The sequence below is a fragment of the Cydia strobilella genome, chromosome 22, assembly GCF_947568885.1.
Source record: "Cydia strobilella chromosome 22, ilCydStro3.1, whole genome shotgun sequence".
NCBI classification, from domain to species: Eukaryota; Metazoa; Arthropoda; class Insecta; order Lepidoptera; family Tortricidae; genus Cydia; species Cydia strobilella.
Window position 1 is genome coordinate 11313564 of NC_086062.1, and position 26792 is coordinate 11340355.

Sequence of the window (26792 nt, forward strand, 5' to 3'; positions counted from 1 at the left end):
CGATACTTATTCGCAGATTTATACTATAAAATTACCCTTCGAGGCAAATGAAACCCGTGTAGTGTATACTAGACATAGTTATGTATGTAGCTGATAGGATATATATAAGGACCATTTGCATAAGTATGCAGAGCAGTAATAAAGCATCGTTTAAGCTGAACACTCGTTTCTACTCAACTCCGAATCCTCACCTTACATGGCGATCCTGGCAGGATCGCCATGTGAGGTGTGGCGTCAATTGATACAACTTGTTGGTTGGAAGTATAGTTTAATAATGAAATATGAGCCTTAACCTACGGAATATATAGAGATACAGTATGAAGGTGTGTGTAACGTACGTAGCGCACACTACACCCGTAACTTTAAAATTCTAGATATGCTAAATAAAATAATTTAGGGACATATAATTTCTGAGCGATAGGAGTAATTACCAATTACGTACTTACCCCATAGACTAACTCAAGTGTTAGAGCATAACCGGCGTGTATTTTACAGACACGATATCGGCGTCGGACGCGTTCGGCACCGGCGGCGGCGCCGAGTCGGCGGCCGTGGCGGCGCACGTCGGCGCGGGCGGCGTGGCCACGGCGCTGCTGGTCGTGGCGGCGTCGCTAGCTGCGGGGACGTTAGGGTGAGGTTAGTATCGAGCGTTTCATTACTTGGACAAGTTAGGCGCCCAGTCGCCGGCAGTCGCGCCGGCGTGGCCACGGCGCTGCTGGTCGTGGCGGCGTCGCTAGCTGCGGGGACGTTAGGGTGAGGTTAGTATCGAGCGTTTCATTACTTGGACAAGTTAGGCGCCCAGTCGCCGGCAGTCGCGCCGGCGTGGCCACGGCGCTGCTGGTCGTGGCGGCGTCGCTAGCTGCGGGGACGTTAGGGTGAGGTTAGTATCGAGCGTTTCATTACTTGGACAAGTTAGGCGCCCAGTCGCCGGCAGTCGCGCCGGCGTGGCCACGGCGCTGCTGGTCGTGGCGGCGTCGCTAGCTGCGGGGACGTTAGGGTGAGGTTAGTATCGAGCGTTTCATTACTTGGACAAGTTAGGCGCCCAGTCGCCGGCAGTCGCGCCGGCGTGGCCACGGCGCTGCTGGTCGTGGCGGCGTCGCTAGCTGCGGGGACGTTAGGGTGAGGTTAGTATCGAGCGTTTCATTACTTGGACAAGTTAGGCGCCCAGTCGCCGGCAGTCGCGCCGGCGTGGCCACGGCGCTGCTGGTCGTGGCGGCGTCGCTAGCTGCGGGGACGTTAGGGTGAGGTTAGTATCGAGCGTTTCATTACTTGGACAAGTTAGGCGCCCAGTCGCCGGCAGTCGCGCCGGCGTGGCCACGGCGCTGCTGGTCGTCGCGGCGTCGCTAGCTGCGGGGACGTTAGGGTGAGGTTAGTATCGAGCGTTTCATTACTTGGACAAGTTAGGCGCCCAGTCGCCGGCAGTCGCGCCGGCGTGGCCACGGCGCTGCTGGTCGTGGCGGCGTCGCTAGCTGCGGGGACGTTAGGGTGAGGTTAGTATCGAGCGTTTCATTACTTGGACAAGTTAGGCGCCCAGTCGCCGGCAGTCGCGCCGGCGTGGCCACGGCGCTGCTGGTCGTCGCGGCGTCGCTAGCTGCGGGGACGTTAGGGTGAGGTTAGTATCGAGCGTTTCATTACTTGGACAAGTTAGGCGCCCAGTCGCCGGCAGTCGCGCCGGCGTGGCCACGGCGCTGCTGGTCGTCGCGGCGTCGCTAGCTGCGGGGACGTTAGGGTGAGGTTAGTATCGAGCGTTTCATTACTTGGACAAGTTAGGCGCCCAGTCGCCGGCAGTCGCGCCGGCGTGGCCACGGCGCTGCTGGTCGTCGCGGCGTCGCTAGCTGCGGGGACGTTAGGGTGAGGTTAGTATCGAGCGTTTCATTACTTGGACAAGTTAGGCGCCCAGTCGCCGGCAGTCGCGCCGGCGTGGCCACGGCGCTGCTGGTCGTCGCGGCGTCGCTAGCTGCGGGGACGTTAGGGTGAGGTTAGTATCGAGCGTTTCATTACTTGGACAAGTTAGGCGCCCAGTCGCCGGCAGTCGCGCCGGCGTGGCCACGGCGCTGCTGGTCGTCGCGGCGTCGCTAGCTGCGGGGACGTTAGGGTGAGGTTAGTATCGAGCGTTTCATTACTTGGACAAGTTAGGCGCCCAGTCGCCGGCAGTCGCGCCGGCGTGGCCACGGCGCTGCTGGTCGTCGCGGCGTCGCTAGCTGCGGGGACGTTAGGGTGAGGTTAGTATCGAGCGTTTCATTACTTGGACAAGTTAGGCGCCCAGTCGCCGGCAGTCGCGCCGGCGTGGCCACGGCGCTGCTGGTCGTCGCGGCGTCGCTAGCTGCGGGGACGTTAGGGTGAGGTTAGTATCGAGCGTTTCATTACTTGGACAAGTTAGGCGCCCAGTCGCCGGCAGTCGCGCCGGCGTGGCCACGGCGCTGCTGGTCGTCGCGGCGTCGCTAGCTGCGGGGACGTTAGGGTGAGGTTAGTATCGAGCGTTTCATTACTTGGACAAGTTAGGCGCCCAGTCGCCGGCAGTCGCGCCGGCGTGGCCACGGCGCTGCTGGTCGTCGCGGCGTCGCTAGCTGCGGGGACGTTAGGGTGAGGTTAGTATCGAGCGTTTCATTACTTGGACAAGTTAGGCGCCCAGTCGCCGGCAGTCGCGCCGGCGTGGCCACGGCGCTGCTGGTCGTCGCGGCGTCGCTAGCTGCGGGGACGTTAGGGTGAGGTTAGTATCGAGCGTTTCATTACTTGGACAAGTTAGGCGCCCAGTCGCCGGCAGTCGCGCCGGCGTGGCCACGGCGCTGCTGGTCGTCGCGGCGTCGCTAGCTGCGGGGACGTTAGGGTGAGGTTAGTATCGAGCGTTTCATTACTTGGACAAGTTAGGCGCCCAGTCGCCGGCAGTCGCGCCGGCGTGGCCACGGCGCTGCTGGTCGTCGCGGCGTCGCTAGCTGCGGGGACGTTAGGGTGAGGTTAGTATCGAGCGTTTCATTACTTGGACAAGTTAGGCGCCCAGTCGCCGGCAGTCGCGCCGGCGTGGCCACGGCGCTGCTGGTCGTCGCGGCGTCGCTAGCTGCGGGGACGTTAGGGTGAGGTTAGTATCGAGCGTTTCATTACTTGGACAAGTTAGGCGCCCAGTCGCCGGCAGTCGCGCCGGCGTGGCCACGGCGCTGCTGGTCGTCGCGGCGTCGCTAGCTGCGGGGACGTTAGGGTGAGGTTAGTATCGAGCGTTTCATTACTTGGACAAGTTAGGCGCCCAGTCGCCGGCAGTCGCGCCGGCGTGGCCACGGCGCTGCTGGTCGTCGCGGCGTCGCTAGCTGCGGGGACGTTAGGGTGAGGTTAGTATCGAGCGTTTCATTACTTGGACAAGTTAGGCGCCCAGTCGCCGGCAGTCGCGCCGGCGTGGCCACGGCGCTGCTGGTCGTCGCGGCGTCGCTAGCTGCGGGGACGTTAGGGTGAGGTTAGTATCGAGCGTTTCATTACTTGGACAAGTTAGGCGCCCAGTCGCCGGCAGTCGCGCCGGCGTGGCCACTTCGCTGCTGGTTGTGGCGGCGTCGCTAGTGGCGGGGACGTTAGGGTGAGATTAGTACTGACCGTATCATTAGATTACATTTTGGACGTATTTGGCACCGGTGGTCCCGGTGGAGAAAGTCGGCGCTGGCGGCGTAGCCGCTTGTTGCTGGGCGAGGTTAGTACCAAATATTTCATTACCTACTACAATTACAATACAATTAATATAAATACCTAATTGTTTCTGTCGTAAATCGTAAATACTTGAATTTTCTTAGTTTGAAGTTTTGAACGAATATGTGATAATCACGTGAAATTGTAATTGTAATGATAATGATTGCTAAATGTACAATGACTTTACCAGTTAAAAATAATACATTACAAGGTTAAATTTAAAACTAAAACATACTTTAAAAAAATGTAAGAAATGTACTACGCTATCTGTTAACTCTGCCATTTCATGTGATGTTGAATAAAAATGTTCTATTCTATTCTATTCTACTTTTTCCAGTCTGTAATAGTAAATAGATATTACGTTTTAAGACGCAATTAGTTTCGTTTTGTGCACTACGTTAACTAAAATTATGCAGATGGTAATATATTTTTTTTGTTTCAGATATCAATTATTTAACTTCTTTGAGGAGCACGAGACCCTTTCAAAGTAAGATCTTTCTATTATTTCTATTTAACCACAACAACGGTACAAAACTTAGCTGTAGACTTACTTAAGTTAAACAACTTACCGTGAAACCCTAAATTTTTACCCTTTAGGGTAAATTTACCCATCATGAAATCATAGACAAATAAAAACTATTAAAAAAATGCAAGGTAATTCGGGTGGATTATTATTAACTAATAGTTTAACAAGTCCCATTTTATTCTTGATAAATGTAAGTAAATACGACCTTCCAACTTTCAAAACAAGTGAGAGTCGGACTCGCGCACGAAGGGTTCCGTACTATTACGGAAAAAAAGGCAAAAAAAACACGTTTGTTGTATGAGAGCCCCACTTAAATATGTATTTATTTTATTCTGTTTTTAGTATTTGTTGTAATAGGCAACAGAAATACATCATCTGTGATAATTTCAACTGTCTAGCTATCACGGTTCATGAGATGCAGCCTGTTGACAGACAGACGGACAGTGGAGTCTTAGTAATAGGGTCCCGTTTTTACCCTTTGGGTAGGGAACCCTAAAAAAACGTACTCCTATCTTAAATGTCTATCTGTTTAGTGTACCTAATAAAGTAAAGTAAAGTAAAGTAAATGCCGGCAACGCACTTGCAACCCAGAGGGGTGTTGCAGGTGTCCATGGAAGATGGTCTGCTCGTTTGCTTCCTATATAAAAGAAATGGGTGGTGAAATTTACCTTGTAAGGCAAAGTTGAACGGTTTTACGGTAAGGTTCGAGTAATTTCAAAAATGGTCTCTGATGTGATGGAATTCCAGTGATTTTGGGAACTGTCCGAGATTCGAAAGTGATGATACACACCTTACAAAAATAAGAGGCTATTACTAGACACCGTACATTTTGTCGCCGTCTCCTAGCAGTCCTAGCTATAGGTACTACCACTACTACCATTAACCTCCTGACGACCCGCGTGCTACACGTAGTACATAGGCCCCAATTAACTTTTGACTCTTTGTCAACTTGACAGAGTTAAATTTAACTGGCAAATTTTGACACCCAGTCGTCAGGAGGTATAACTAGCATTGCTGAAATATGAAGCTTATCTCACTTTCATCGAAAGATTTTTATGATTTTTTGATTTTCTCATTATATTTTGCGCCCTGTCGTCAGCACATTTTGGGTCAGAAAATGAGGTATCTACTTGAAACAGAATGTATTAAAAATCGCAAAATATTTCTGTAATGCAGTGGGCAACAATAGTACAACTTACACCGGGTGGGGTCTGTAACACGAGCAAATAATTAAAATATAAATTGTACTCCTCAAACGGTGACACTTTTCTTCAATAACTTTAAAAAATGATGGAGTCTTGAGATTTCCTGTTTTTCATACAAATTAAATATTATATACGCCACCATCTTTGTAAAATTGACTTCCCTTTAAACATAACATAATGGGGTTGACAGGTCGAAATATTTAGCAGATAGCGCCAGCATAGCTTGCCCTGTCAATCCCTAGAATTGTGTCAAATTTTTTTTTAATTCCCTGGATGCCAGCCCTTTAAGCCAAATCTCATAGAAAAAGGGGCAAGCTATGATGGTGCCATCTCCGAAAACCTTTGACAACTTTGCCAACCCCATTCGCAATACATTGAGTCTTAGAATAAACTTTATAGTGTGCTATTAATCAGAACACAAGTTATTTTTTAATTCATATATATTATATCAATTATTTAAAATAGTTCAATACCTATAAGAGAGACAATGGCAGATAAAATTTATATATACAGTGATTTTATTTAATAACTAAATTTAGTTAGGATAAACTGAGTATTTATTATCAAATATTGACTTCCCTTTAAACATAACATAATGGGGTTGACAGGTCGAAATATTTAGCAGATAGCGCCAGCATAGCTTGCCCTGTCAATCCCTAGAATTGTGTCAATTTTTTTTTTAATTCCCTGGATGCCAGCCCTTTAAGCCAAATCTCATAGAAAAAGGGGCAAGCTATGATGGTGCCATCTCCGAAAACCTTTGACAACTTTGCCAACCCCATTCGCAATACATTGAGTCTTAGAATAAACTTTATAGTGTGCTATTAATCAGAACACAAGTTATTTTTAAATGTCTCTGAAAATGTATTGATCAATTTGAGGAGTACAGCCTACAGTCTAATTTTTTTGCTCCTGTTACAAAGCCCACCCGGTATATGAGTGCCATTTATTTACACACTTTTTTTATTTACCTACCATACAATGGTAATTTACAGAAAAAAAATTATTTGAAGGAATACCCGGATTTCATTATAAAAACATTAAAATGGTCATTTTATTATATCCCGTTCAGAAACTGCTTGGTGCTTCATTCAGGGTTTTTAGATATATTACTCGTCCATGTTAAATAAGTTATTTATATTTAAATAAGTAGATACATACCCAATATGGCCACCCCACACTAGCGTCTTGTGCGTCGGCATGTAGTCAGCGCTATGGAAAATGGCGTCGCTGCGCAGTTGCGCCAACTTTGCGTCGAGCAGCAGTCATAGAGTTGACTAGACGCAGACCCGTGGCCCTATAACACTGTGCTTTATATGTGCCATTTTCAACCAAAAGGGTACTTATTGTCGCTTGTCAGTAAGGAGCTATTTCCATATAGCTTCAATTAGAAATCAACCTTATCAACAAGCGATAATGTGGTACCTTTTAGTTGAAAACGTCACATATTGATTTAATAATGGTTGTTTTCATTAATGTACTACAACTTATTCCATTGTAACTAGAATACTGAAATCATAGACAAAGAAATAAGAAGAAAACTATTCTTCTTGTATCATTTTCTATTATTGAAACTAAGCCTTATGAAGGCTATAAATTATATACTTAACCTCGTGAGTCTAAATGTACATTAAAATGAACATATTCATTGCAATCTAATTTGAACCTTTTGATGAAACAAATAGAGTAGCATTTCTTTTGTTTCACTGCGTTGTAAAACAAACGAAATTCGTTCCAATTTACTTATAGAATAAGGTTCAAATTAAAAATTGAAAAACCTTATATAGTGGGTGTTACGAGGTTTAAAGTAAGTTATCTATTTAGTTTAGTGTGTGATTTATTTAAAAAATATCGTTGAACTATAAATGTAATGTTATTACATGAGTCAATAGCAGTTTTCACCTCTACGTGACGTACGCTTTTGCGTTAAGTGTCATTTTGTATGGGATTTTGAGTTTCCAAAACGTCCCGCTTGGCGCGCTGTTCAAAATCCCATATAAAAATAGACATAACGCAAACGCTCGTCACGTTATCGAATGAAGGGTTCTGTAGGTAGACATCAATTATTTAAAATAGTTCAATACCTATAAGAGAGACAATGGCAGATAAAATTTATATATACAGTGATTTTATTTAATAACTAAATTTAGTTAGGATAAACTGAGTATTTATTATCAAATATTGTGATATAATGTAATTATCAGTATTACATTGATTATTATATTGTTTTATGTACCATATAGGTTTGTATTTCCTCTAACTTTTTAATTTATGGACATTTATCTTTATTATTAAGTAAGATTGAGGGCGCTGAGAATTATACCTATATTGTTCTCTTGTATAAAGTTTTAAAAAAGTATTGTTGGACGTATTGTCTAAAATAATTAGATTCGATTTAGTTACATAATATTTTTTATTAGTGCCTAGACGTTTCAAATCTATATAATAAGTTAAGAAATATATAATATGTTACTATAATTTGCACTTTTAGTACCTAATAAACCTTTGAGCATTACTTAATTATGTTTAAAATATCTTTTACTTGTGTTTCAAATAATATAAAATAAGTAATGTTGTAATCAATGCATTCCGTGTTTATTTCCACTTTCTATCTATTTTTATGTTTAAACAAATCTAGGTCTAATCCAGGTCTAAACCTAAGTCGTGATATTTTCTTTAAAATCATAATTATTATATGCGCTTTTTTTAACAAACATTTCGTTACGATGAATAGTAATAAATATACACTTACACACATAGATCCGTAAAATGGTCGCTTATATATTTATGTGCATCAAAAAGTACTTATAAAGTTAATATATTTCATTTATTGACCCACTTCCTACATGAAAAACACGAACACATCATATTGTACATTATATAGGTACCTATGTAATTGTAAAATACAGAGACCAATTCAAATAGTAATTTCTTGTAATCAAACGGTTATGGATCATATAGATAGCTTCAGCTGTCAACAGTGACTTTTCTTCAACCAGAAATGTCAATGCTGACAGCTGTCAAATCATATTCATAACAAGATTTTTGAAACTTCATATTTTTATCTAACCTAGCGATCATATAAAATACGCTTAGTGTAAACCTTCTTAGTTTTATCACCGACGCCAAAGTAATACTTACAAATGTACAGTTATAAACGATGCTGAGGGCGATTAGGAAAAGTATCGATAATTTAATTTATCGAATTATAGGAACTCTCTACCTGCCAATATATTAAGCCCTCTAGAATCCACATGGAACGGTTATGAACGGACCTCGGTCTGTTCATAAACGTTTGATAACAAGGAATGACTATCTGAATGAGCCTTACAGACGTCGTGAGATGCTACCGGGTTTAAAAGGCGGATGTTCAACTTGACATTGAGAATGTAACCGACTTTAATAACGTATAATGTAGTACGGCTATGTATAGCTGGAGTGCTTCGTTTTAGTTAAAGAAAATAGCATTACTAGTACAATTCCACGTGTAGATATATGAATAGTGTTATAGTACAAACGGATTTTGTGCCTTATTTTTTTTTATACTACGTCGGTGGCAAACAAGCATACGGCCCGCCTGATGTTAAGCAGTCTCCGTAGCCTATGTACGCCTGCAACTCCAGAGGAGTTACATGCGCGTTGCCGACCCTAACACTCCTCTCCCTCGAGCTCTGGCAACCTTACTCACCGGCAGGAACACAACACTATTAGTAGGGTCTAGTGTTATTTGGCTGCGGTTTTCTGTAAGGTGGAGGTACCTCCCCAGTTGGGCTCTGCTCTAGATCTGGAATGACATCCGCTGTCCTGTGCCCTACCACACAAAGCGAGATTCACAGTGCCCATACCTCGCTTTTGGACGTAGTTTAAGGACATACCCGGGTCCAATTATTTTTGGAAGTCTGGCCTAAATATAGCTTGACCAGCTCACGCTGATATAAAATGAATAGATTGACACCTCATTTATTTAAACATCTCAGTAGTTTTGACCAAGAGCGTCTCCAGCTGATTTGATATGGCCGATGGCAAAAGGAATGGGGAGGGGGCATACATTTAGTTACATTTTTTTTTTCTCTATGGGGTACAGCCGACCCAACTGTCACATTGACACTAAGTAGGTATATTTTTTTCTCATCCCTATAAGTATTTAGACTACAATCTACATACAGTAAAAGTCAAAACTACAAGTGGTACCCTTTTTATTGTACAGTTTTTTTTTCTACAAAACCTAAACGAACTCGAATAGGCAATCTAAAGATTATATTTTTAATCCTTTATTGCGTCAAATACTCACTTCCACTGGCTCATTTTAGTGTCGTGTCACTAATTGTGACCCTCACCTGGTCTCACGACCAAACCAGGACAACTCTGACCTCCAAAAACCTACATTAGTCTTGAATTTAAAGTTCTATATATACTAGATACCCTAATGACTATAAATTGTTTTATGGACAGACAGCTTCGTTTGTCTTATCATTGTCACGATGTCCTAACTTTATTTTTAACGTAATTTCCGGTTTCTCTGGTTTAATCTGGATTTTTACTAACGAAAGCGAGATACGAGCATCCGCCATTTTGCACGTATGTTTAGCATCCGCCATTTTGCACGTATTCGCACTTCTGCTCAGAATAATGAGTCATTATTCTGAGCACTTCTGCGTAGTTCTTTAAAGCGAGTTTTAGACTAGCAAGAACTTGCATGCAATTTTCATTACTTTTTTTATTATTATAAACTGATCGGCGATTGGCCCTAGTCACACCTGCTGGAAAGTGAAGACAGGGCCTAAGATGGAGCTCACCGGTTCAGTAACAGCCTATTCACTCTTGTTTTAAAGAGACATTCCGGTATCTGATCAAACTTTTGAATGCAGATTACCTCAGTAGTCGGCAATGTAACGTAAATTGCATGCAAATTCTTGCTAGTCTACCTCGCTTCATGATGACGACACTTTGGTGGTTTTCTGTAGCTGAATTTAGTCGAAAATGTCTTTAAAAATAATGGTAAATGTATAATGTAACTGTCCGACTAAAACAAAACCAAAAAGGGCTTCTATTCTAGTAGTCTAAGGTAAGTGTTATTTTTATATTAAACGAAAAATTGAACAATTCACCGTTCCGGCGAGACAACAACATACTTAGTTCGAGTCTTGTCAGAAGCGGAGAGTTTTAAATTTTCCTTTAATATTAAAATTTGTAGTATCGTTTTCAGCCGTTTCTGCTTGATAAAAATTAATTTGGTATGTGAGTTGATATCTGGGTATGTTTGTAGATATTATCTAGTTTTCTTCCCGCTCTTTTAGCATTGGTTGTATTCTTTCCTACCACAATTTTGTATAGGCCAACATTGCGCCTGGTCTTTTTGAAAGTTTTCTTTGACACATTGTTAAGATGTATGCATAATCCTTTACCGTCGTATTTTGTCGGAAAAAAATAAAAAATAAATAAATAATTTATTCTGGCAAAATAAACCCTATTTTACATGTACGTTCGTATTTGTCATGCTACTTCAGTCAACCTCAGTACTTTTTGTACTGAGACAGACTGAAATAGCATGACATGTTCCTACATTTCCGTGAAAATACGATGGTAAAGGATTATGCACTACAGCTGTTACTTGCCATTCAAGACGCGTCTCTCCTTCCGCAGCCGCTAGTGCTTCCTGTAGGGCATCTAACATTCATTCTGGTGCTATTTATAGCACATCTCAGGGATTGCTCAATCGTTAGACAAATGTGTCTTGCACAGGGAATGCAAATCGGTTATAACCGTAATCGAAATAATCGGTTAATAAAACCGATTACTTTGACAAAATTTAATAACCAAAACTCGAATAACCGGTGACGGTTATTTTCCGTTATTTATTTATGACTTAAATTCTATGAATTCGTCTTTTAATGACTACAAAATCCTGCCTTTTTTGGCTGTGACGCCTGTGACTATAATTTTTGTCATTCGTGTACTTTAATAAAGAAAATATACCAAATTTACTTCCCTTATTTATTGATTGAATACTTATTGACACGTCCAAGGTCATATTTTAACGTTTACTGTATTTTGCGTTTCATTAAAAACTAAGACTTATACTCACATTCCCTAATACTGTTCCTTTATTTTCCTATTTTTTTTATTACTTGAATAAATGTACCATTTTTTGTCTAAAATAACCGTAACCGATTATAACCGATTACTGGTTATATTTTAGGGCATAACCGTAAACGAAACCGGCTATGACTTTTGGCCGGTTATTGCATTCCCTATCCTGCCGGTTTTCTTTTATGTTCCTGATGTACGGGTGACAGAGATGTATGGAAGAAAAAGACATGCTGCGCCGACCCCAAGTGAATGGTACAAGGGCAAGCGAATGATGATGTTCCTGATGTACAAGTCGCCATCAGATATATCGGAGCGTCCAAGGAGCTCACAAATATCCGAACTCCTCTATTCTCAACGCGTTAAAGTGCGTGTTCAGATTTTTTGATCACCTCGGCCGCTCCGATATATCTGATGGCGACTGTACGGAACATGGACTGTACACTCAGCATCAATAGTAGCGTATGAAACAACTATGCGTCAAAAGTGTAGATACGTTATCTGATAGCTTAACAAAAAGAGATACGACTCTATATATCGTAGATATCTTTGAACGCGAACTGTCTGTATAATAATTCGAGGTCGTCAGATATTTTTGGCGCGTTGTTTCATCAGCTACTATTGATCCTAGCTGTACAAAATTGCAGTTTCAATTGTTGTCCTACTTAATTGACCGAGCGTTAGCGAAGCTTCGTTCGTTAAATCTGGATGTACTCCACTACAGGTCGCAATTCTCAACCGATTCTTATGAAATGTTGTGAGTTGATTCCATGATTAAATATATATTTTTAGTCGATTCAGGTTTTAAAAATGACGGAGCCATATATTTTTTCAGTTTATAGCTAATCCTCTTATAATTTACTGCACAGACCAGTTGTCCGAGACAGTCAGAGAGCACCCGAAAAATTTAGTCATATATCTGATACTTACCTATTAGATAATTCCTTGAAAAGATCGTCATCGCACCTTGGCAGTTAATCCTTGTTTGCGACACTATCATAAGTACCTAACCATTAAACATTTTTTCGGTACGTTGACTGTTTTAGCTGACTTTTTCTTGACAGATTAAAATATGTTTGGCTTTCAGCTTAATATCATCGCTATACTTACTCAACCTCATATCTGCAACAATCATTTGATGGAAATGTGTCTTTTCTTTCATTCGGAATCCGGGTGTTTTTGTCATCAAATGAGTTGCAGATACGGGTTTAGTAAGTATAGCGGCGATATATAAGATAATAAGATATTGACATGTAAACTTTATTGTGTTTTTAAATAAATAATCAGAGTTTGAATAAGATCCTTACGTACCTATATAGTAAAAATATATGTATATTTTCTTAGCAAGTGTATATTTAAATAAAAGTCTCTATGATATTGTTTTCATAGTTTGTTTCTAAGGCTTCTTTTCTCGCACCATTAAATTGAATAAAAAATGGATTGATTATCGTAATTGGAAAAGTTCATTAATTCATTACAAATCCAATTGATATATATTTTAATTCAATTTTGGTGTTGAGAGAATGTAGTTTTGTCTTTAATTTTACTTTAAATATAGAACTGCAAGTTTCAATATTATTAAGTTTAAAAGCTGCTTATGTATATAACTTACCTTTAAGCGTTCACTCGGCCTCGCTCCAAATTGCTACGAAATATATTTTTAATTGCATTTTTTTCTTTACTGATTATCTTCTTATTTCCTAACTAAGGTACATGTAATTAAGATTACTGTCAACGAGTCACGAAATGCAGCTTAAATTAAATTATTATCAATTGCGCTGACTTGTAAAAATGTTACAAATTGAATTTAATACTGTACCTACCTCTACACTTCTAAACTTATTGAAATTTAATTTACTCGAACCTGGAATTATGAATGTTAATAAGTTTACATGTTCTAATAATCCAAAGATCACAGTCTATAAAACAATACTTACTTACTTTTTACACTGTGGCAATGTATTTACACATATTGATATGGTATTGTAGCATATAAATGCCTTTAAAGTAGATAGAAGTGCAGTAAACCATCATTAAATCACTAATGGTAATGACATAGACTAAATTCCAAGCCGGGTCCATTAAACTACTACTCATCATTGTAAATTGTAACAGTACCTGTATCATTATTTACCAAAAAATGTAATTTTGTTGGCAACCGATAATTTATTTAGTCGTATAGCATTTTTTTATTAAACATTTGATTGATTGATTGATTTTACAAAATAGGCAATTACAATTTACATAGATACAATTTTACAGTTTTATCGCGAAATGATAAAACGGGTCCAAAAGAATACAAATCTAAAAAGTTATAGGTCAACATTTAAGCAGTTGAGCCACGCCAATTGGGCAACCGATAATGACGATATTATGCCAAAAACGCGCCTTTATGAAGGCCTACCAATTATTTTGTTTTGGCCGTGAACGACATATCATTTATTAGCGAGTACCTTAAATGTCGTGACGAATAACGTGAGAAAAGTAGCGAGTTTTGCGTCGCGAATTATGTGAATATAACAATTATCACGCTCGGTGGCCTTCACATTACGCACATCCCTGTATTGTTGATTGTGATAAATGATGATGGTACTAAAATATGTAATAGGGTTTAAGTTCGATGTAATAGGGTATTTGACTGTATTTCAAATAAATTATTTTACAGTACATGTGATGCTACTTTACCGCACTAGTGCGATAATTGGCACATTATGTGACTATGTCGAAAATTATAAGGGCCATATGTACTGTAAAACGTTGTACGATACACGTGCGAATATGTGATTCGCAACTCGTGTCGATTTAAAACACTCCATGCGGTCGTGTTTTAATTTATCGCCACTCGTTTTGAATTTCCTCTTTTCCGCACTTGTATCGTAAATAACTATTACACTATGCATGAAATAAGGCACCAAAAGATTAATAGAGAAACGTAGACAGCAATTATTTTTAGACACAATTTCTATTTTAAAACCAGTATAAAACTATAAAGAGTAGGTAATTTGATTGTGACGTCACATGCTAGTGTTTCATATAAATTCCATAGTAGCAAAATCGTTTTGACAGTTCGAAAAAAAAAACTGATTTAACTAGCAGTACCCTATACACAGATGAGAGCGACAGCGGTTTTACTCCCACCCCACATAAGCGTCTCTCGAGCGTCTTCGTCTAGTCAACTCTATGGCTGCTGCTCGACGCAGCGTTGGCGCAACTGCGCTGCGCAGCGACGCCATTTTCCATAACGCTGACGTTACTAGACGCCGACTCTCAAAAGACGCTAGTTGGGGTGGTCCTTATAACTTATCCCTGTTAAAGATCATTATCCTTACCTAATAAATACATAGTTAGTCGAGCTAATATCAGGTGATTTTTTTTACTCCACAGCCCACGCTGAAAAGTTTATTTATTTATTTAAACTTTATTGCACAAATAAAGAAAAATGTACAAATGACGGACTTAATGCCAAAAGGCATTCTCTACCAGTCAACCATTGGGTCAAACAGACATTTGTATATGTTGTTGCATGAAAAGTTGTTTGGTGAAAAGTTCACCTGATATAAGCTCTAAGTAAATGCAGCTTACCTTTTATTTCATTAAACTAATACACATTTCTTAAGATGAAAGTGGAGGACCCGCACGAAATCGCCTTTTCACACAAACGTAGTCCTCATTTTCCTCTCTGGATATTTAACATTATTGAAAATATTTGTTGTATATCAGCCACAGCTAATATGTTTAATTTTTTCGAATTTTTAATTATTGTAAAAGTTAGGAGCATTTAAAAACACCTATGATTAATATACATCAAATTATGTATTCATTTCATTCATTGTCAATATCCAGAGAGGAAAATGGAGACTACGTATGTATAGAAGCGGCCATCCCCTTTCCTCTTAATAATAACATGTTTTATTACAGCTATGTATTTTCGAGACATTACTAAGGCTCACGTTATTAACTAATTATTAATCAAATAACTAATGAAGTCACCGACGTAAGAATTCACCAATTTTAGACATTACCCATTGGGTTTAACATCACCGAGTAGTGAAGTGTAATTTATTTAGCGTAATATATAAAAAAATAAGATAAGAGGTTTTCAAATATGTATAACAGGCATAGACAAATTAAGTTCTATATTAGCTTAACCACTTAAAAACTTTTTGTAGATGTTTTTGCACTCGTCCACTGTTTAATAATTGTAATGTAAATGCGACCTACTTTTACCCACGGTACTCTAATTGCATGCCAAAAACTAATTGTGTTTCTTTTGTAATAGTTTTTGCTATATCTTTATGGCGGTCGTTTTTTAGGAAGTTTTTGTGACACACATTTACACGGTACTTTTTGTTACACAACTAAGTAGTTGTCAAAAGTTTTTACAATTGTTACTTAACTTTTTGACAAAAACAATGTCTTTAACTTATCATGTATGTTATTAACAAAATAAATGACGGATCGGATACTTACGTATTGTTATTCATACTAGCAATAAATAGTGTCATTTATCAAAGTTACTTATGTTTTGACTGTCTGGCATACTGCGTATAAAATATGTATATTAAAAATATAAAAAAAGAAAAAGAATGTTTTAATTACTGTCAGGCACAGGCAGGTACAGTTTTTATTTGTACACCACTATTAAAATGGAAAAATAACAACGATAACCTTGTAAGAGCATAACAAAAGTATTGTTTGCTCGCTATCTGATGTGTACCGACTATTCAATGATATTCTCACATGTACTTATGTTTAACGCGTTCGTTTGTTTGGACTTATTATGTGGGGTTTACTTGGTGATAAAACGCAAGTTATGGAAAGTTTCCAACTAGTTGGAGAAGTACTCGGAAGTTTCAGGAAAACTTTACAGGAAACAAAACTTTCATTCAGAAAATGGAATATGTATTTTTACAGTACATATGGTGCTACTTTACCGCACTAGTGCGATAATTATCACATTACGTAACTATGTCGAAAATATAAAGAGCCATATGTACTGTAAAACGTTGTACGATACATGTGCGAATAGGTAATTCGCAACTCGTGTCGATTTAAAACAATCCCTTCGGTCGTGTTTTAATTTATCGCCACTCATTGAAAATTTCCTATTTTATTTTTTCGTGCTACAAATGTTATTTATATTTATAGAAAAGTATTTGTAAGATATTTTTTTATACTGTTTTGTTGTTTTGAATCACGTTTCTATTGTACTCATATTCGAGCAGTTTTTTATAAATAAAAGCAAGTGGTTACAAATAGCTTTCAAAGAAAAACATTTAAATTGTACACCTGGTGTTTGTTATAAAAATAAGTGGTACATACTTATACATATTTTAAGTTATATTGGGTTTGTCGAAATGAAACACCAAGCAGTTGATAAGTTTAATAAAAAAAATTACAGAAGTAGGCTTAATAAATTAAAGTGAAAATTATCTTTTGTTTTTTCTATGGTGAATTTACATGTCACCAATCGGTTATTAGCCATAAAAAATTGTAACTACGTACATATAGTTTTCCGTTGACGTATTATTATAGATCTGGAACAAAAGATTATAATTATGGTAAGGTACCTATCAAGTACAGTACCTATCAAGTACAGTACCTATCAAGTACAGTACCTATCAAGTACAAGTACAGTATAAAATAAAATGTAATCTATAATCTTTTCACTATCCTATCAGATTTTGAACGAATTAAAAAAGAACTTTGAAGTACCATTTCTAACAAAAAAATCGACATCAATTCAAAGATCTTTAAGAAATCAGGCAAAATAATCTACAATAATCTACATGAAAAGGAAGAGCATAGAAATTAATAATCTCCTACTTTTTTAAAACACCGACATCGGCCTGATCTTTGTTCAGAAAACATAGTTTATTGCACCACAAGGAATACAAATTAAAAACAGAATTACAATGTAAATAAAGGTAGCAACCGGCGGTCTTATCGCTAATGTAAGCGATCTCTTCCAGACAACCTTAGGGTAACAGGAAGTAAAGTTTGTTATGAAATGTATAATCTAATTTTTTTTTTTTTGGAAATACAGAACTGTATTTCCGCAAAAAAATGGATTAAATATGTCTTGTTAAAATAATATATCCCATTTAAAGGAATGTGCTAATTACGAATATAACTAGATAGTAATTTAAACTTAAAAGTCACTTCTAGCAATATCGAAATATACTTTTTGTATTTTGCATTATGTATTTAGTCTTTTAAAAATATATGAATCCCACATTAAACAATTTATTTACATACTATATGTATTACCAGAAAGTAATTATATATTACTTACGCGATTTCCAAAGCCCACTTTTTTTCAAACGTACTGGACGTAGTATTTTTTAAACTTTTTTTTACTTTTTTTAAAGCACGTGTGTGCATGTAAGCCGCCGCAACACCACTAGTGAACGTTCGCGAGATAGGCTGCGTCTGCGCACCGTGACACAGCTACATCAATAACAGCGGGTCCACTATACCGCGAACTTTGCAATCTTTGTTGTTATTATCAGGATTTCTTTTGAAATACGTCTAATTATTATATTTTTTATAATTCTTTAGTCCGTTTTAGCAAATTTTTTTTTTTTTTTTTTTCAATTAATCGAGTACTGGTCTACTACAGCCGCTTGCAACTTTAGTATTATTATACAGTGTGTTAATTCAATACGGGCGAATATTTAAACGGTGGTTAGCATAGGATCTAAAAAGAATATTGAGATAAATTTTGCTTAGAAATACAATGAAATTTTTTATCCATACAAAATAATTCGGCCCGCGATGTAACCAACAGTCCAACACACGTTAAGAGATACGAGCTTTTTAAAGTAACTGTCAACGCTTGTTGGCAGTTGCTATAAAAAACTTCTTAATTAAACGCAGATAAATTCATCAGTATTGGATTTACACACTGTATAGTGATTAGTTATGTAACAATATATCTGGAGAAAAAAAGACGAAAAAATATACTTTAGATATATGTAACTGTAAACAATACTTAAATGTTTTGTTCTCAACTTCGATTAAAAAAAAACTGTAAGAAGCAATGATATTTGCAAGTCTTTACGTTAATTAATCGAAGTTAATGAATCAATATACTAGTGGCTCTGTGAGCTGTAGACCTTGCGAGCATAAGTCAAAATAGAATAAATGTATGGCTCTACCATTTTGAAAAAAAATCAATATATTTAATCATCGAACCTCACAAAATTTTCCGAGAATCGGTTGAGTATTGCGACCTGTAGGAGAACATCTGCATACGAAACCATTTTTGCCCACGCTGATACGAAGACCTTCGCTAACGCTCGGTCAATTATAAATTATCTCTTACTAGCATATGATTGATGCCCCTTCGCTGACTTAAGCTATGTCTTTCGCGATTCAATTATTTCACCTCTACAGTACAGGACGTAGGTACTCGGTACATAACATGTTATAAACGCGCGCAACGCGAACCATGACAATACTCATTATGAACTTTATGATTTTCACTATAAGATTCAAATTAAAATTAAATATATAAATGTGTTACTACATCTAATTATAAGTAGAATATTAATTCTGTTTATTTTTTTTAATGAAACGCTGCATTTTACGTCACGATCATATTTAGTGTCTTTCTTGTTGTTGTTAAGTTAATACAAAGATAGATATAACTCCGTAATAAATAGATGCAGTCTAAGGAAAAATCGTGCCTCGAAAATCACGAAAATTTGATTCTCGATCAGATTGCTCCACTGGTTTTGGCCTACTCTCGTATAGAGGGCGTTGACGGTTTCGTATGTTATTTATAATTTTAACGTATATCAGTGAAAGAATATGGGGCAATATCATATAAAAATAATTAATGCAAATAAAAAATAATGTATCCATATTTAAATAAATTTTAACGTATTTTTATAAATCTTCATTTTTAGTTTTAAAGTATGTCGATAGATGGCAGTGATTACAAAATTTACTATGACAGTACCGCTCTATCTTATTATATCCTCTTTGGTTAATACCTACGTGGCCCCATTTATTTATATTTATTAATTATAAGATAATATGCGTTCAACTCTTCTTGACATTGACAAATAAAAAGTCGTGTTTTTCTGGCTTCATCTCTATATTGTATTTATACTACATATAACTAGTTTATATTATATTGACCGAGCGTTAGTGAAGGTCTCCGTTTCAGCTTGGGCAAAAATGCTTTCGTATGTCAGGATGTTCTCCCTTATAGTTCTCCGTTTTAATAAGCTTGGTCTGACTACTCTATCATTTTATTTTACTCCATGCAAGAAATAAAGCACCAGAAGATTAATAGAGAAACGTAGACAGCAGTTATTTTTAGACACAAACCCGCATAAAACTATAAAGAGTAGGTAATTTGATTGTGACGTCACATGCTAGTTTCATATAAATTCCATAGTAGCACAAAATCGTTTTGACAGTTCGAAAAAAGAAACTGATTTGACTAGTAGTCAAATACCCTATTGCATGTCACCAGCATGCTATGTAACGTGTATGTGTGTAACATATTATTACTTTTCCCTTTGCAAGTACTAAAAAGTACGGAATCCTCGGTGGGCGAGTCCGACTCGCACCTAGGACTCTAGTCAGACTTATAATAGTAGTAGTACTATAGTACTAGTAAAACTCTTTATTGTACAAAAAGAAACATAAAACAAGAGAAAAACGCATCATTTGTACAAAGGCGGACTTATCCCTTAAGGGATCTCTTCCAGTTAACCTTTAGTAGTAGTAGTAAAACTCTTTATTGTACAAAAAGAAACATAAAACAAGAGAAAAACGCATCATATGTACAAAGGCGAACTTATCCCTTTCAGGGATCTCTTCCAGTTAACCTTTAGTAGTAGTAGTAGTAGTAAAACTCTTTATTGTACAAAAAGAAACATAAAACAAGAGAAAAACGCATCATTTGTACAAAGGCGAACTTATCCCTTTCAGGGATCTCTTCCAGTTAACAGCCAGTCCAGTCTCTTATAGTTATTCTAGTTCGTTGAAAATTAACAGTACATCAACAAAACGACAATCACATTCAGATAGCACCTGCATTTGTATAGGTGATAAAACGTGCATAATTACGTTTAGACTAGCCTTGATTATATGCCTAGGTTCTTTAACACCTAACGGTCGTGTATGCCCTATGATGATACGCCATTTTGAAAAGCGGAATACATTATAAATAATGTCACGAACGTTACTACTGTAAAGTACCTAGCAATTTTCCATCTGTTTAATTGTTATGGTTGAGGATATTTTTGAATTATAAAGCGGTGTATACAGTTTTTCTTTGTTTTATTAGTATCTGTTAAAAAACAACTGGAAATATTTAAAATAACATTTACAGTACATATGGTGCTACTTTCTCGCACTAGTTCGTATAATAGCACTTTTCGTCTATATGTCGAAAGTTTAAAGGGCCATATGTACTGTAAAACGTTGTACGATACACGTGCGAAGAGGAAATTCGAAATGAGTGGCGATAAATTAAAACACGACCGCAGGGAGTCGACGCGAGTAAATAACTATTACAGTACATATGGTGCTACTCTCTCGCACTAGTGCGTAAAGAGCACTTTTCGTACATATGTCGAAAGTTTAAAGGGCCATATGTACTGTAAAACGTTGTACGATACACGTGGGAATAGGTAATTCGCAGCTGGTGTCGATTTAAAACACTCCCTGCGGTCGTGTTTTAATTTATCGCCACTTGTTTCGAATTTCCTCTTTTCCGCACTTGTATCGTAAATAACTATTTTTCTATTAGTCACAAAAGTGCAAAGTTTGTACGCATTACGCATAATAGTAATTGGTAATTGGAAGTCCATTTTGAATTCGGAATTTAAAAGCGTAAACAAATAATAGAATTTTGCAATAGCAGTCGGTCTACGCTAACTTTACATGGGTTTTGCACTAACTAAGTGTAGAATTCCACTCCACTTAAGTGCCGCTATATACAACATTATATTTTCATAGGAATTTGATGTTTCTCTCTGTCACTCCCGTTGAGTTATTATTACTATAGAGAAGCCATACCAAACAATGAAGATGTCGCAATCACAACCTGTACCACGCGGCAAAAACGTCATAAGCGCCGTGAAATTCATGGCGCTTACGCGTTTAGGTCACGAGACTCACGCTCCACTTCCATAGTTTGTTGTCGGCCGTCAACAACTCACGGCGCAAAATAGTGGTTTTCTGTGCCGGTTCTATATTTAGTAATAATAGTTCAATGGTCACTCAAAAGTTTGTGCTGAGATATCTCTGTCTATTAGTCTTTTTTTATACAAAACAGTACCTACTTGTATCTACAGTTTGTATTTTCAGTAATAATCTTAAAGAAACATTCTCTTTCGCAGAATAATGATGTACCGAAAGCGTCGAGAGTACCAACCGCTGTCGACTATCGGAGAAAACGTGAAATTCCTGTCTCGGCCCTACACGGAGCTGCGCAGTATGAACGGCACCAAGACTAGACTACGGTGAATCTTGTATATAGTATCTATCGGCAATGATATTATGGACCACCCCACACTAGCGTCAGCGTCTAGTCAATTCTATGGCTGCTGCTCGACGCAACGTTGGCGCAACTGCGCAGCGACGCCATTTTATATAGCGCTGACTACACGCCGACGCTAAGACGCTAGTGTGGGGCGGCTCTATAACTCCATGGGGTCCGAGGACAGTCGTACGCAGAAAACGAAACGAAACACTATTTCCATACATTATTTACATTTATCTTAGCGTTTTCTGCATACGATTGTCGTCTTAGCCAGGCCCACAGATAGGTTATAGGCCGAAATTTAATGTACAAAATGTACAGTTGCTCTTTAGTAGCGAAATACAAGCGAGAAATGTACACGTGCTAACGAGCTCCCGCACACCGAAAGAGAAAGAGACAAGCTTACGTTCGAGTTTAACAAAGAATGGTATGCGAAAATTAATCATGAAAAACAGATTCATTCGTAATGGAATAAATTATGGAAGTATTTTTTGTGCTCCTTATGTATGAGTATAACCTATAGTTATATAATATCGTTTTCTGTGACGGGTGATCGGTGATCACGTGATGCTTTGAAAACTGAAGTGTCAGACGCTTCGGCCCGGACCCGGACCGTTCTAGCGTGAGTCATCTCGGTAGATCTCTTGGTGTAAGTCCCCCAATAGTTAATACAGCACCCGGGTATAAAATTATATTGCACATCGGTTTTTGGAAAAAGACAATTTACTGTTTACGATGATTTCCGAACATGTGTTCGGCCGCATAAGCTGAAGACGCCAGTTCGATTCCGGCCTCGGCCACCGGTGGTGTTAGTCACTCTTTCTTTAGTGTATGACAGTGTATGACAGTGTATGACATCTATTTCAGTGTATGACATCTCTTTCCAAAGACCGATGTGCTATTACTGGGTACTGTGCATACATTATTGGCTTTTGGAAATGGTTTTTGCTTCATAAACTTCAGGAAAGGACAATATTTTCTAAATACAATGATGGCATAATAGTAAAATAATTATAATAGTCGTAATTTGTCGTATCACCTCGTTTTGAGAGCACTCCCCTGACTGCCGCAGCCAGTATCGGAATCCTCGGCGTCGACATTTCGAGTGAAGTCCAGTTCCGCGGCCATTTAGAGGGTAAGGCCAAATTAGCCTCAAAAAAGCTCGGTGTGCTCAACAGATCGAGACAGTATTTCACGCCGGCCCACCGCCTACAGCTGTATAAAGCGCAGGTTCGCCCACACATGGAATACTGTTCTCATCTATGGGCAGGGGCACCCCAATACCAGCTTCTCCCTCTGGACCGCATCCAGCGAAGAGCGACTCGAATTGTCGACTGCCAGCGTACTTCGGAACGGCTTGACTCCTTGGCGCTGCGTAGAGATGTGGCCTCGCTCTGCATTTTCTATCGCGTGTATAACGGGGAGTGCTCCGAGGAATTGTTCGGATTAATCCCTGCAGCTTCTTTTCGCCATCGCCCTACGCGAAAACATTACCATCCTCACCACTTAGATGGTTGGCAGTCCTCAACTGTGCGTTTCTCTAGAAACTTCCTGCCTCGCACAGCTAAACTGTGGAATGAACTGTCGCCTGCGGTATTTCCGGACCGATATGACCTTCAAACCTTCAAGAAAAGAGCGTATTCCCATCTTAAAGGCCGGCAACGCACTTACAACCCCTCTGGTGTTGCGGGTGTCCATGGGCGGCGGTAATCGCTTTCCATCAGGTGATCCGTCTGCTCGTTTGCCTCCTATTTCATAAAAAAAAAAAAAAAAAAAAAAAAAAATAGATCAACCAAAAAGACCGATGACTTTGTGTCATATCTTCGATAAGTTAATATTAGAAGAGGTACCACTTTACACTTCTTCTGCAATCAATACATCTTTACTGTCACTAAAGAGTTATTGATTGAACTGAATCAATTCGAATAACATTTCGATCAGTGTAAACTCAGTGAGCAAAGTGACCAATCTCGAAAATTTAATTTTACTAACAGTCTAAAAATATGGGTGCACTCATCCATCTTATCATAATCAAAAATATGTCCCATAGCTCTTATGTCAGCGAATTAAGAACTATGGGACATATTTTTGAGTAGGTAAGTACTCCCATAATTTTACACTTGACTGTACAAAAGTCGAAATTGTTAACAAATTAATTATAGATGAAACTAGAAACAAACGTTGGATATTTAGATAATGGAGTCTGTAAAATATCAGTTCTTCAAGTGCTGTGAATGATTTAAACCTTGTATATATAGATTTAAGTGCTAATATCCTTTAACATGTACAATTTAACCGTCTCAGTTTTATTATGTTTAATTATTTAATTCTCTGGTCTTTATAATTATATTAATCGAAGCTCAAACTTGTTTAAAGCAATATTTTGTATACTTTATGTGAATGAAGTTTTGAAATCACGTTTTTATTCAAGTAGTGTTTGTGTTTTATTTTTTCGGCGATTTTAACAAGAATATGCCTACATTTTATTTTAGGGTAACCCCACACTAGCGTCTTCCGAGCGTCTGCGTCTAGTTAACTCTATGGCTGCTGCTCGACGCAACGTTGGCGTAACTGCGCAGCGACGCCATTTTTCATAGCGCTGACTACACGCCGACGCTCAAAAGACGCTAGTGTGGGGAATTTCTCGGAGCTATTTATGTAGTTGTATGATTTGATTAAATTGCTTAATCATTAAAATACTGATTTAAATGCTCATTATGAAAGTGAAACTCTTTAAACCATGTCTTACTAATTTATTTGAGATTTAATTCATTTTATCATGGACAGAATTTGTACTAGATCTAAATATTTATGGTTCTTCTATTTGTTTTATAAATTGTAGTTTATCAGTAAATATTTGACTTCATTTGACACTTTATTCAAAATATCTCAAAGAACAAGCCAAATTTAGACCAATTTTGTCACATAAGGTCTCATCTCGTAGGATAAGATGAACACAGGGGCAAGAAGAACATCCGTATGGGAATGTCTCTTAATCTTCTGTAATATTGCTCCAAAATAAATTGTTTATATCTCAACCTGACCTTAATGAACCAGCAATTCCACGACTATGTGTAGTGTAACTGTAACCGTTTTTATTTCACTAACTTTTAATACACACTTAAGGTACTTGCACCTAAGATGGCCCATCGTTATTTTTATTATGTTTAATTGGAATTTACAGTTTTGTTTATGGTACTAGCGAACATGGACGCAATATTTAAACCCATTTACACTTATACATGTATGACATTGAAAGTAGGTTAGGTGCAAGTATCTTATACAATACTGTGTTTAATTATTTGTGACATAATCTAGAACAAAGTCCATACGTGAAACAGATAGGTATTAAATTTACTTTTATGTATTTAGGTATTCATTTCGAGTATTATTAGGTATACTAGTTGTTATTATAGCTTTAAGTAGACAATTTTGTTTTCAGTTCGCTGTAAATAGTGTTGAATGTTATTTTGCATTTATAGAATATGTGATTTCAAAACGTCATATGTTTCATCTTCTAGGCGCTTATAGATGTTTCAAAGTAGTTTGGTGAACACAAATAATAAATTAATTCCTAAGGGCCACGCCACCCCACACTAGCGTCTTCCAAGCGTCTGCGTATAGTCAACTCTATAGCTGCTGCTCGACGCAACTGCGCAGCGACGCCATTTTGCATAGCGCTGACTACACGCCGGCGCTCAAAAGAAGCTAGTGTGTAGTGGCCCTAACTGTCTAGGTTATCTTATATTTGGATGGCATTATGGACCTATAACCTAAAATTATTGGGTTATATACATAAAACCATGTGAAAAATGAGCTTAAATTATTTGAACTGCGGTGCTGGCACCGAAGTAGTGTAAGTTTAAAATGTTGTTTTTTCGATCTGTTATGTGTATTTGAGAAAAGTATATTCATGACATGTAACCTTATTCCTAGGTAGATTATTTTAACGAATAACACTGTTTATTTATAAAGGATCAAGTGACGCGATTGATTATTAAACAGAAAAATTGCCTACATTTTTCAACTCCCAATTAATAATTATTACGCCAATTTGAACTATAAGTACATTTTGATATCAAAATCATGTCATTACGTATCATTCGCAGGAACATTTCGTACGTACTTTTTCGTACATGTATTGACGCGAGCGAGACGCGCGGGCGAATGATAAAAAAAAAATCCATCATTTAGATATCGAAATGTGCAGTCAGCTGCAGAGATAGTTAAACCCCCTGCAGATAAGTGTCTGGGAGGGTCATTAATCTGCAGCTGACTACGTAGCTGCACATTGAAATTGGCCTCCAGTTTAAAATATTCAATTTTCACGTAATTTGCCGTAATAAACATTGACTATGACTAGGTACCTTAATGAACTGCCTAACAGGTAAAATTATTTATTTTAGATACAAAATAGACATTTTATTTTGTTAAGAATATACCGTGTGACATCCCAAGTGGTAACTCAGTGACGCAAGTATATTTTTACGTACAGTTTTGACTGGACTTTAGTCCTTATATTTAAATAATCAATTTAATTATTTTATTAAGACGTCTCTGTAACCCTATCATCCCACATGTGATATTTTAGTTTAATTATATGTATGATATGGTTTATTATAGCCATTTTGTTCCTAGATCGTTTTAGATGATTTTATTCTCAGTTGTTGTTTTTCATATAATTCATATTTGTGGGTTTCTATGTTTTACTATAGAGCGCAGCCAAGATATGCGAACGCTCTGTATGTTAGGTATTAGCATGAATTTTGACAAATAAATAAGAAATTTTTAATTAATTTAA

At 38.2% G+C, this 26792-nt stretch overlaps 1 protein-coding gene and 1 long non-coding RNA gene across 6 annotated transcripts in view; one reads left to right on the forward strand and one right to left on the reverse strand.

The window, feature by feature from the left end:
* Positions 1-26792, forward strand: part of LOC134751513 (trehalase-like) — a 38568-nt gene extending 11776 nt beyond the window's left edge. For 3 of the 5 annotated variants that reach the window (XM_063686945.1, XM_063686944.1, XM_063686946.1), the window contains 2 exons: positions 496-631; positions 21849-26792. In XM_063686945.1, coding sequence (XP_063543015.1) covers positions 496-631; positions 21849-21975 — 263 coding nt within the window. In that variant the 3' untranslated portion in view covers positions 21976-26792. Of the gene's footprint in view, positions 1-495; positions 637-4108; positions 4513-21848 lie in introns of those variants that run through there. The other 2 variants (XM_063686947.1, XM_063686948.1) reach the window with 2 other exon arrangements.
* LOC134751530 (uncharacterized) lies at positions 14883-17927 on the reverse strand. The gene is made up of 2 exons (XR_010128672.1): positions 17780-17927; positions 14883-17021 (listed from the first exon to the last, which is right to left on the reverse strand). It is a non-coding gene; the product is annotated as an uncharacterized LOC134751530 (long non-coding RNA).